Here is a 12915-nt window from a genome sequence, read left to right as displayed (position 1 = left end):
GCAGCTTCCCCCCTGACCCCTAGGTAGGCACCCCCATACTCCGCGACCCGCCAGGGAAAGGGGGCCCAGGCCCTCCAGACCGGGCCCATTGCAGCAGCGCCCCCCGGCCCCACAGAGCCCGGGACAGTCCACCCAACCCCACCACAGAGAAAACTGCACCCACCCCACCATCCACTCATCTTCCAGAAACATAAGACAATAAACACCAGGCTGAGATCTTCCTCCACCCTCCTGTATTCCCCCTCCTGCGCCCCAGGGAGGGGTCACTTGCCCCTCCCTTCCTTCCCTCCCCATCTCCAGCTGCCTCCCTCTTCCCGCTCCACCACAACCACCCACACATGCAGGACCTTGAAGTAGGGGTATGTCACCAGGGTGCAGAGGAAGCTACCCCTCCAGGGGCAAGGGTACCTAGACCCGGTTTGTAGAGTACGCTTGGGGAGTGTGATCGTGTGTACAGCGTCTCTTTATGTCTGTCTCCACGTTGGTTGAGTGTGGAGTAAGTGCATATGAGAGCATGAGGGTGGGAATGGATGTTTGTGTCTGTGTGTGCCTGTATGTCTGTGTCTATATGTCAGGTTGGGTGTCAGGCGCCACCTCTCTGGGGACATCTCAGGCCCTCCAAGGTATGGAGGCCTATCTCCCCCTACCACCACTTCCCCTGCCGGTGGCGGACTCCCTCAGACATCGGTGCATTGGTGGTTCTTTGTGTCCGGGGATGGGCATCCAGGTACACACCGGCTCACTCCTTGGCGGCCGCTTATCGGGGCCTGGAGCCTGGGGCTCGCTCGGGCCACTTCGGAGGTGGGGTGCCCCCGGCCTCTCGGCCTGGGGCTCGGTCACTCAGGCACGGCTGGCTGCCGGCGGAGCTCACGGGCGCGTCACTGCAACTCCCCCTGGCTTCTGCTCTGCGGCTGCTGAGTGAGCCCTCATCTGGGACTCTCCTCAGCTCTTTCTGGGACAGTGGCGCGGCTGCCTTGGTCTCTTGTGTTCTGGGGGCCTCTGGATGTCTGGAGTTTTGATCTCCTCCATACCTGCTTCATGCCCTGGAGGACGGGGCTGTGGCCCCCCCACACCCCTCTAGCAGGTTCTAGCAGGAACCTTTTAAAAAAAAAAAACAAGCGCGTCAATGCTCACAGGTGTACACACGGGTGATCACACCCACAAACTACACCCTTTTTGGCTCCTACCTCAAAGCACACTGTGTTCTGTTGATCTTATGTGCTGCACAATAATGTTTAATATTTAGTATTTACTGTCATATTCCCATATATCATTGTGATGTTGTTTATTCTATTACTCTTGTTCTCTTCTGCTTGTTTTCTTTTTTCTTTCTCAGCAGGTGATCCAGGTGATTGATATATGCATTTTTTTTCTTTTTTTTTTTCTCTGCTCATTCTGTTGGTTTTTGTCTTTTGCCCTTCTCCCCCGTCCCTCTTCTCAGCTGTTTCTCTTTCCCTCTTTCTTTCTCCCCTTCTTTCCCCCAGTCAAGTCTGTCCCGTATTCAGTAAGTGAAAATAAAATAAACAATAAAAGGTGAATCAAATGGACCATTACGGCAAGGCTGGGATGGTCAATTTGGTAAAGTAAATCCGTTGGGCATCTTTCTTTGCCTTTAGACAACAATTCTGATGGCAAAAGAGCCAAACGGGACAGGCAAAAAAAGAAAAAAAAAATGTATGTCATGAAAGAGTCATCCTCACTCCTCTTAGAAATGAGCTCATTTACAATATAAAAGGTTTGTTATTAAAAACAGCTTTCAGTGCACGCAGGTCACATGTCTGTGTGCATGTTTCCATGTGAGTGCAGCGTGTTTTCCACATGCCTTGACACGCTTCTTGTGTATTTGTAATATTTCTGGTAGCAGCTGTTTATCATTCCAGGCTGGAGTGTCTGTGTGTGTGGTGGAGGTTTCCAGTAACTACTGGTGACTCAGGACTGGAACAGTCGGTTTTCATGGTAAACGGTTCTCAGAACTCAGAGTTCTTTTCCACTCTGAGCACTCAAAGCACTTTACACAACTAACACATTCACCCACTCACACCCACTCACACAAGCACATTTTTCTAAACTGTTTAGTGCTTATTGTCATTGGAGAGTGTCTTGCCCAAGGATATTTGGCATGCAAACAGGTGGAGCCTGGGATCGAACTGCCAACCTTCCAGTTAGTGGCTGTAGCTCAGGTGGTAGAGCACCACCTGAGCTACAGCCACTCCGCTTTTTGTGGAGCGTTTAGTTGGAGCATCACAAGAACTTTGTTTTGGCTACAATAGGAGTTGCACATTCACCGCCAAAGCAGCAGCCCCCCCATCATGCAGGCTGAATCACTCCAGCCCCTCTGTGATGCTGCTTTTCCTTCGCCAGCTACGGGAGTAAAAGTTGTTCAGTCTCCCGCCTGTCTCCGTGTCCATCCTGCAGCAGACAAGTGCTGCATTTTCCTCACCGCAACCGGTGGCTGCTTCCAGCCATAGCAATCAATCAATCAATCAATCAATCTTTATTTATAAAGCACTTTTCATACAGAAAAAATGTAGCACAAAGTGCTTTACATAGTTAAAAGCAGCCCACCCCACCCTCCAACGCACTCCCCACACTCTCAATACACATATATCCCCCCACCCACACACACATACACACACGCGCACACTTAAAGAGTAAAAATTGGGCCGGGCTCGCATGAGCCAAGTGAGGAAACATTATAACAGAGAGCCGTCTGCACCGGGAGCCGGTCACAGACCGCAGCCTCCGGGCTGGGCACACAGCAGGAGGGAGGCCAAGGAGCCCCCCAACCAGGCTGAGAGGACCCCAGAGACCCAGCAGCCACGGTCAATAACAGCCCCGGTGCAGAGAGCGCCCTCCGAGGAAACACTGGAGATATGGGTAAAATGATAAAATAAATAGCAGCGCCAGGCTCCACGACCACGGCTTCCAGGAGGAGGCGACGTCCACGTCGCCACCGCAGCTGACAGCAGCATGAGCTATGAAGAGACTGTTCATGTTCATGAAGTGAATAAGACTGAGAATTTACCCGCCAAGTCTCCCTCGGACTGTCACAGTATGCAGCACTGTATGAATTTGCGAAGAGGACCCAAAATGCAGACACCAAGGAACGTGTAACAAAACTTGAATGTTAACAAAAAGTGAGCTGTTTAATAGGCCGATAAAAAACATTACAAAACAAAAGGCACACGGACACTGGGGGAAAGCTAACAGAACTAAACTGGGAAAACTGAATGCTGACCACAAAATACAAAGAGCAAAACCTTAAACATAGAAAATCCTGGCAACACGGAGACATGAAAACATGATGACCACAACAACAAACACACAAACTTGAACCACACACACACTCATCTTCATCTCCATCTTTATTACAGAGTGAACCTGAAGCAGAAACAAGCAGGAACGAGCAGGAGATCATACAGGAAACAGGAGCTTTTTTACACAGTTTGGTTCTAGTGCAGGAGCTGTAATACAGAAATGAAGCACATCGTCACAGTCTGGTAACCTGACAGCAGACAGATTAAATATGCTGATAATGAACAAAAAACAAAACCCCTTTGTTTCTTTCTGAGTTTCAAAATAAAGTTTCCTGGAAAGAGCATGTGGATATTTGGCAAAAACATTACAGAAAACAAGAATTTCTGCCAGGGACAGAAAGTTCTTCCTAATATTTTGTTGTTAATGTGATGTTTGTGCGTCATTTGCCAGTTTGAACCCAGAATTTCCTGTTAATAGTTTCCAGCTTGTTGGACAGAAACGCGTCCACAGATTTCAGGGTCATCTCTGAAGGTGAAAAATGTTTTTCCTCCATCATGTTTCCACCTCCGATTCATATAAAGTGGAAAAAAATAACTTTTTTTTTACTACCTTCAGGTGATCCTGTGAGTTTCAGGTTCTTCAGGTAATCTCTCAGGCGAGTTTCAACCCTCAGCTCTGACTGTCAGGACAAACAACTACATGACTGAAGGTTTGTGGATGCTCACTCTACATATTCCAGTGTTCCTCTGACCTGTGAACTTCGGTTAGGTGGTGAAGGATCTGAGCCAGGCTCAGCGGGTAGCTGTTCCTGACACTGACCTGCTGATGTCTGAGCCTTCATTCATTTTCTACGTAAGAGAGTTATAATACATCTAGGAGGACATGGCTTTCACATTCAGTGCATTATGTTGGAGTATTTAATACACAGCGTGTGTCAGAAACAGGTGAAACCTCAGTGAGTTAAAGCAGCTGATCGGAGCAGCGCTGACACGTTTAGTCATGCTGTCCACAAACCTTTGTGCTGTCTTTGTTTTGATTACTTAGAAACAGCAGAGCATGAAGAAAAGTCTTTTTTTATAGATACAAATGATTATCTGATGAACGTCTTTCTGTCACCAGTCGATCCAATAACATACGACGTGTCAGATAGGTGTTAGGATGCATTCCCGAGTCCTAAAAAGCTTCTAATGACGCAAAAAGCATTCCCAAGAGACATCAGGACATTGGCCATTAGGTCAATAACCCATCCAGGAATCACAGCTGGTGCGGTTCACCTGGCTCAAGCTGGAAAAGACTGCAGCTAGCACCAGCAGATGGAGGAACCGACTGCAGGTCCTGAACGAGTTGAGCCAGCCCAGTCCATTAAAACTGCTAAAGCACGCACACCCTAACCTGGTGCAGGTCTGAAGGCCTACTCGTCGTTGCTGTAGTAGTTCCTCTGGATGAAGTTAGGTGTGCCACCAACAGGGGTAGGTGGAAGTTATTTACAAGTCTTTGAAAGAGTCCTGGAGGGCTCTGAAGTTCACATCGGGCTGTCCATGGTCATTGCTGAATACTCGGTTTCTGAGACATGCGAGGCATCGATGAGCCTGGTGAGCCCGGTCTTGGTGGAGTACTTGAAGATGAAGGCCTTCATGAGGTCATAGCGGTAGTTCCTGTTCAGGGAGTTATACAGGATGGGGTTGACACAGCAGTGGACCAGCGAGAAGCACTGTGTTAGGTGCAGCGACACGTCCAGGAAGTTCTCCAGCTGGCAGCTGAAGGGCAGGAGATTCAGCAGGGACAGGGTGTCCAGCAGGAGGACAGCGTGGAATGGCAGCCAGCACACCAGGAAGACTACAATGTACGTGAGGATGATCCGCCGGCTGACGCGCCGCTCCTGGTCTGAGGTGGGAGGGATGGCCGTTGCCAGGAGTAGGTAGAAGATGGTGATGACAGGGAAGGGGATGGCGAAGCCGAGCGCAAAGAAGCTCAGCTGGATGCCCACCATCCACTCCTTCGGGTTGCTGGGCGGGTACACTGGACGGCAGACGGCGCCATCATAGTGCGCTGACTTCACCGCCTGCAGGAAGTAGGTGTCTGGGATGGAGGCCACCAGCGCCATCATCCAAACCAGAACACAGATCAGCCGGCGCACCACCTTCTTCCTGCGGCTGTCGGGGGTGTCGCCAAACAGCGTGACGGACAAGTAGCGGTCGACACTCATGCAGGCAAGGAAGAAGATGCTGCTGAAGAGGTTAACGCTGAAGACCAGGTGAGTAAGTTTACAGACAGATTCTCCAAACGGCCACTGACCGTCCTTCAGCAGTGAGGTCACCCAGATTGGCAGCGTGGCCACGACGCACAGGTCAGCTATGGCCAGGTTCAGGATGTACAGGTGTGTCTCGTAGCGGTTCCTGTCGGATCGCAGATTGACCCAGACCACAAGGGCATTGGCGGCTAGGCCCACCAGGAAGATGAAGATGTAGAGGACGGAGAGGGTGTGAAGGAACGCGGTTTGGTTGACGGTGCCCGAACACCTCAGCGCCTCCACGTGGGACAGGTTATGGTCAGCGGAGGTCAGGTTCAGCTCCTCCCACAGCTCAATGAGCTCAGAGAGGTCGTTAGCACTCAGACTCATGGCGACGAGGTTACACCTGGAAAACAGGGAAAGTCAGAAATATTAAATAAAAAACAAAGATGTATTTTTGATAAAAATACATTTAAATTAATGCACTGAATAAATTTCACATAATAAAAATAATAATAAATAATATGAAAATGTCATAATGAATAAATAAACCCCCCAAACAACATAATTCATAAAATGTACAAACTGTGTTTGACTATGTGAAAGTAAAGTTTTCTGAAAGTATTCAAATTTCAAATTAAAATCTTGATGTCCATTCGGCCCACAGACCTCAGGCTTGTTTATAAGAACAGTGTTTCCCACCAAACTCCATTCAAAGATTCTTTAATTTAAGAATTTTCTTTGCGCTCCCAAATAAAGATTAAAGCGGATAAAGATGAACGGGAGGTCGTATCAGGCGTATTGATTACAAGCAGGTTCAGGACTCCTGCTGACAAACTGTGGCCCTCCGTCAACTCGACCACACAACGAGAACACCAGCAGCTGGACAGACGGACGGAAGTCAGAGCAGGTCAAGCATCCAGACTTCATTAACAAATTGAAGTGACTGAACCAACAATAACGTCAGTGTGTGATCACCAGTGATCAATAACATGTGAATGATCAGTGCTGAGAGGTCTGAAGGTTTTACTGCTGCGTTTTTTTTCCTGCTCCCGCCTGAGCAGAAAAAAGATAACCACGTCTTCCTGTTTTAACCCTCGGGAAATTCATCAGGTGCAAAATCACTAACTGAAGATCGATAAGTTTGATTTGGCAGTGAACACAGATTTAACACAGGAAATAATAAAAGACTAATATCCGGTTGTTCAGTGATGACGCGACGAATCCTACTTCCGGGTCTAAAGTAGTCTGCGTTTAATATGGCTTTTATGTTGTTAACATGTTTAATGCTATGTATTTTCTTCTATTTGATCTCAAAAAGCTCCTAAAACAGTCAGTGATCCCTGTTGACCTCCCTCGGCTTTTATTACCGCTAATCATTTATTTAAGCTCAGTTTTTAAAACCTTAGGATGTAACTACAGCCCAGCCCATGCAGCAGTATATGAATGACTAACTTTGTATTGTGAATGAATTATCTCAGTTGTTCTCCTGGCTGAAGTTTGGTCCTTTTACAGCATCCTGCCATGCGATTACATTTGTTTCTGACCACCGAGAAAACTCACGTTAACTTTTATCGAGTGGAAAAAAAGTTAGCTTGTTTATATTATGCTAACATAGCTGTGTCGCTAGCTGTTTAGTTTTCTGTCTTCATTTATGCTGGAAGTGATAAGAAAGCTGTACGTTTTAATTTGTTTCCAAAACCCCGCAGTCAGGACATGCTATATTGTATTTAGATAGAAGCTAGCGAGCTAACTCCCTGCTAACTTCTAACTCCGTTAAATGTCATAAATTCCGTTTTCATGGATGCCTGGATGTTAAACTCAATTGTTACACCTGGTAGAGCAGAACGCTGATCATTTTATTAAAGATGAAAGACTTTAGACAGTTTTTCAACTCTCAGTAATGCCACAGTGATCGTTTGATATATGGACCTGCAGCGGAGTTTAGACCCAGACACGGCTAGTGACGTCAGACTGAACAACCGGATAGGAAACAAGACACGTGCTGATTGTTTGCATCAATAATCTGTTCTGCTGCAAGTGAAACTCTCACCAAACTCCATTAAAAAATTCTCCAATTTAAGGATTCTTTGACTTTTGGATGTTTGGGAGGGAATAAAACCTATAAGATATCAGCTTATTCCTGACAAAATGTTAGTGAAAATCAAAAACCTGTCATATTTTATTAGTTAAAAAGTCATTATGAATAAATGGTCTTAAACGTCTCATTCTTCTGCCTCTAAAACTCCTACATCATAACATCGAAAGCTTTACTTTCTTACCTTAGTTCTTTTTAATCAGATCAACATTACTATGAATAATTCTTCCTGTGGACTCAGAGCATATTTTAAGATTAAAACTGATCTTCATGAGTCCACGTTTGATCTGAGAACATTAAAACCAGAGAAGAAGAAGAAAACTGAGCCCTCAGACAGCAGACGGAGGATGAAAAGGAGGAGGAGTGTTTTATTGCTGCTGCACATAAAAACTCTGTAGGGTGCTTTAGACTGAAAGGTCATGACCTTCAAAATCAAATTTTACCACAGCGCTGTGACAAAGAGTCAGTTAGCTCTCCAATAAAACTCTAACCGGTGTCTTTTAGACAGAAAGTCTCAGATTTTACCAAAAAAAAAAAACATCTAAGAGCTGAGCTCAGCACCAGTCCACACACACACACACACAGCTGATAATTATAATGAAGACAGCGGGCCTCGGTAGGCTTTAATGCATTACAGTAAATATGAGCTCTTTATCATGTGACTTACACACAGGTGTGCATACAGTAAGCACCAGGGTTGATGCTTTAAAAGAGTGGAAGCCAACAAGGCTCAGCGCAGCTGTTTGAAACATCTGGATGAACCTCCAGCCACAGACACACTGTTACATCTGTAATAAGTGACAGCGTGTCTGTGTAATAAAGCAACGTGGGTCACACCTGTGTTTACCTGCCGGGCTCGTATTGAGTCCTCATACATACAGTCAGCACGGAGCTCCATTCAAAGGAAATCCAGGTCCCTGAACGCAGGGTGAGCCACCAATCAGAGGGCCATAAATTGGCCTCAGCGCCCTCAGAGCCAGAGTCCGTTCAAAAATCCCCTAAGGTTCGTTTGGAGTTTAAGGCATTTCATTCCGTAAGGCCAGTAATGTTGTGGGGATGGAGCTTGACACCCTCAAGGTGGTGTCGGAGAGGCGGATGCTGTCCAAGATAAAGACAATGTTGGATAACACCTCCCACCCACTCCATGACATGCTGGTCAGTCACAGGAGCACGTTCAGTGAGAGACTGAGATTACCGAAAAGCACCACTGAACGACACAGGAAATCATTCCTGCCTGTGGCCATCTCCCTGTACAACGCATCCACTTAACACACTGTTTGCTGCTACAACTACACATGTTTCTTTTCCAACTATTTATTTATGAGTGAAGTATGTATGTGTATATATGTATATATTGTACTATTCTTAGTTAGTGTATTGTCTGTCTTGTCTTAATGTTGGTTTAAAATGGAGCACTGTAACAAAAAATAATTTCCCCCAGGGATTAATAAAGTATTCTGATTCTGATTCTGATTCTGATTCAGCATGAAGTGTGAGGCCTGAGCGCGCGCACAGCCCCCTTTGTAACTCGGCTCAGGCGCCGTGGACACAGCTCTGCACGGACCCACTCTTTAACCCTTTAATCCCCGGATCTTCCTACTGCAGACGCAGATCTCATTAAGATCCACGGCAGTTCACGTGCCTGCGCGCTGAAATCATCTCACCTGCAGGCACGTGCACGCTACAAAAACAGCTCATGTTGGCGCGTGCACACGTTAGCTACCTGTGTGCACGCGCGCTGAGCTGACTGAGTACTGCGGGTTAAAAATGCGTTAAAACGTCCGTTAAGTAAAGTTTGCTGGTAAACACAAACTGCCTAATGCAAACACGGGTGTTCGCAAACGGACAAGCTGCATGCCGAAGCCACGGCGCGACTCCAGCGGCTCGTGGGAACTTTTAGCCGTCCGCATGCATGAGACCGTGCACGTGCCCGCACAACTAAACTTAAATAGGACATTTTTTAAAACGAGTCTGGCTAAGCCGCTGCAGAAATAAGCTTTTCCGATCAGCTTTAGTGGAGCACAAACTGGAGCAATAACGAACTCCATTTTAAAAAACGCCTGATTTAAGAATTGTTTGCTCGATGGTGAAAAGTAAAGTAGTAATATTTAAGAAGACTGATGACAGGCTTCCTGTCGGCGCAGAGTCCGCTCTGCTTCATTGCCCGTTCATCTCTGAGTCACACCTGATGCTATAAACAGCTTTTACCTGCATCCCTAACCTGTAAAAACATCTCTTTTCCCAGCGGACCCTGGAGCAGACATCAGCCTGAACGCTGCACAACTTACAGCACAAGAAGGGCGGCTCGGTCCGGATCAGTCCGGATCCACGGCGGGTCAGAGGGCACAGAGTCCGGCAGAGGGTCGCAGGCGGTCTCCCCGGGTCCCCCCACACTGCGGTTTAAATGAGAGAAGAAGAAACGCCCACAGAGGCAGCCCCACTCTGCGTGATTTATTACAGCTTCAGCTGCGGAACAATGAAACTGCGGAGGCGTGAGAGAAAGCGCCAAAAACAAAGAGGAACGGAGGAAAGGAAGAAGGAACGCCACTAAACTTAAATAGTACATTTTTTAAACCGAGTCTGGCTAAACGTGACAGCCACTGCAGAAATAAGCATCAGGAAGAAATAAAACATCCACTATTAAAACTGGTCAAATAAAATATAACAAAATAAATAAATTCATTACAAATAAATTCATAACAATCTTGTTTTTATTAAAAGTGAGGTTAAATTTCATAAAACATGTTTAAAATTGAATACTATCCAAGAACTACATGGTAATATTAAAAAATAAAATAGATATGATTGTATTCTATCAGTATCATCAATAATTTACCGCATATTTATTCATCTTTTATTTTCACATGTTAAATGAACCACATTAATAAAGCTCTGATGGCGTCTGTAGCTTTGCCCATCAGTCCATGCCAGTCTGTGACCTATGGTCACTGGACTTTCACAGAGGCCTGTGGGCTTCGAACCTCTCAGCAGTCCCCCCTCTGCTGTGTTGGCTCAAACCTGAAGGCCTTCCCTGATAAACACGTCTGCATGCAGCAGGTGTTTCTCTAAAACCTGTTCACTCCTGTCAGCACTAATGGAGCCTTTCCAGATGTGCCAGCTGTCAGCACCATCAGCAGCATCTAACACTGATCCCTGCACACAGAGATTCCTCCAGATTTTCTGTCTGTGGATGAAATGACATTCTACAGATGATGAGACTTTAAAACTGAAACTGTTCTATCTAAGATGCTCTTCTTATACCCAATCACAGTATGGACCTGCTACCAAATAACCCTTTCAGCTGCTAAATGTTTCTACAGCTGTTTCTCCTTAGTCCCACCTACTTTTACAAGTTTATGTTGCCTGGTTACAACTTTCTGAGACATTTTTCAGCCACCAAGTTCAAAATAAGCTCAGTTTTCTTTGTTCTAATGTGAATAAAATGTTCTCTGTTATTCATGTTTGAAACGTTTCACAACGTTTTCAGGACTGAGTTGAAAAACATCAAATTAAACCAGGTTCTGTGTGAACCACAGTGTGGAGTGATGTGGGTCAGAATTTCAAAGTAAAGTCCAGACTGTATTTTAAAGATGGCTGTCACTCATAGACTCTGAGCTGTACTCAGACACATCCAAATAAAGTCCAAGAACTTCACCAAAACGGAGCTTCAGACATTCAGGCTGTTATTGTGAAGGAGCTAACACTGTTGCAGCTTTAAAAGTGAAGGATTTTAAAATAAAACCACAGGCCCTGGTGTGCTGTGGTGTTAAAGGCGTCTGAGGCAGGTTTGAGTGTAAACTCTACAAACAGGAAGCCAAACAATGAACACAGCTGAGTATTTGAATCCACAAACTTTATTCATAAAAATAGTGAGCTTCCTCCTCCTCGTCTTCCTCCGCTCCCTCAGAGGAACAAACACCGAGGATTCCCACAGAAGAGGAGGAGGAAGGGGGGGCTCCCGGGCCTGCTGGTCACTGTGGCAACAGGCCGAGGTCTTCAGGTATCCAGATTCCAGGGCTCAGTTTGATCACAGGAGCTCAGCGAGCCCTGTCTGACCTTTGACCTGCAGCACACTGCTCATGTCAGCAGCAGCAGTTTGACCAAACACAGCCAATTAACTGTAGCTATAGACGGCAGCAGGAAGGTCATGCCCCCAATAATCAATGATCAATAACCATCAGTCATCATGAAAATAAATACAAATATTTACAGAAAGAAGAAGAAGTAAAACATTTAAAAACATAAAACAGATAACAATAAAGAAATAATAGAAAAATAATTATTTATAAATTTATAATGAATCAAATAACGTAAAGTAAAACAAATAAATAAAAAATAACTGACAAAAAGTCAATAAAATCACGAGAAAAACACAAAATAAATATAAACATTCAGGAAGTTTAAAAATAAATAAAACAAACACAGAAAACAGAATAAATAAAATGACAATTAAAATAAGATGATAATAAAAATACAGTACTACTATGATTAATAAGAACAACAATAACAATAATAATTTTAGTGATGATGATGATGATGCTGTGCGAGGTCGCCTCAGGCTGTCTCGGATGTTTTTTGTTTATTATTGTGATTTTATCGTCCAGCTGCACGCCGTCCTTTGCAGGAAGTTGACGTTTCCCAACAGGAAGTGCTCATTCAGCTGCACCTGGAGCACTTCCTGCCTTGTCCTGAGAAAATGAAGCTTCACACACACACACACACGTACACACACACACACCTGGTCCTCTGAGTGTGTGTGTGAGACAGGAAGTGGAACAGAAGTGCACACAGAGCTGCCACAGACTCACCTGACCTCACCTGTTTGCCTCTGACCCACCAAGATGCTAACAAATACTTATTATACCACTACTAGTACTCAGTACCAGTACTTCACACAGTGCTAACAGCACCACAGGTACTACTGCTGCTGCTCAGTGTGGAGAACTCAGTGTGTGCTGCCCCCTGCTGGCTGCTCCACCTCACATACAACAACAACAACAATAAGATTATTTGTTTATAGCTATAGTTACAGTACATACACATGTTCAAATACACACACACTGTGCCTTCCTCCATACATCATAAATTAGCAGGTCATTTACTGAACTGAAGGTTGGTGGTTCAATCCCTGGCTCCTCCAGTATGCATGCCAAGTATCCTTGGGTAAGATACTAACCCCGATGTATCCATCGGAGTTTAGCTTAGAAGTAAGTGACTGGGTGAATGTGGCATGTTGTATATCTTTGAGTGCTCCGTACCAGAGATGGGCAGTAATGCGTCACAAGTAACATGTTACTGTATTCCGATTACTTTTTTAAAGTAAAGGGAT

The 12915-nt window shown here is 45.4% G+C and overlaps 1 protein-coding gene across 3 annotated transcripts; it reads right to left on the bottom strand.

Moving 5' to 3' along the window:
• Positions 1–3120: 3120 nt before the first annotated feature.
• Positions 3121–10048, bottom strand: LOC120732556 (atypical chemokine receptor 3-like). 3 transcript variants are annotated; one of them, XM_040030255.1, is made up of 2 exons: positions 9875–10048; positions 3121–5894 (listed from the first exon to the last, which is right to left on the bottom strand). In XM_040030255.1, exon 2 carries the CDS (start codon positions 5876–5878, stop codon positions 4781–4783), a length of 1098 nt encoding a protein of 365 aa, XP_039886189.1. In that variant the 5' UTR covers positions 5879–5894; positions 9875–10048; the 3' UTR covers positions 3121–4780. The 3 variants fall into 3 exon arrangements, with proteins under 3 accessions (XP_039886189.1, XP_039886199.1, XP_039886179.1); XM_040030265.1 differs by lacking the exon at positions 9875–10048 and adding an exon at positions 9795–9841; XM_040030245.1 differs by lacking the exon at positions 9875–10048 and adding an exon at positions 8434–8609.
• Between the last annotated feature and the right edge of the window lie 2867 nt (positions 10049–12915).

This window comes from Simochromis diagramma, unplaced genomic scaffold (assembly GCF_900408965.1).
Source record: "Simochromis diagramma unplaced genomic scaffold, fSimDia1.1 OVJJ01000334.1, whole genome shotgun sequence".
In the NCBI taxonomy this organism is placed as follows: domain Eukaryota; kingdom Metazoa; phylum Chordata; class Actinopteri; order Cichliformes; family Cichlidae; genus Simochromis; species Simochromis diagramma.
Note: the sequence above shows the minus strand (reverse complement) of the source record. Positions and strands in the feature narration are given on the sequence as shown.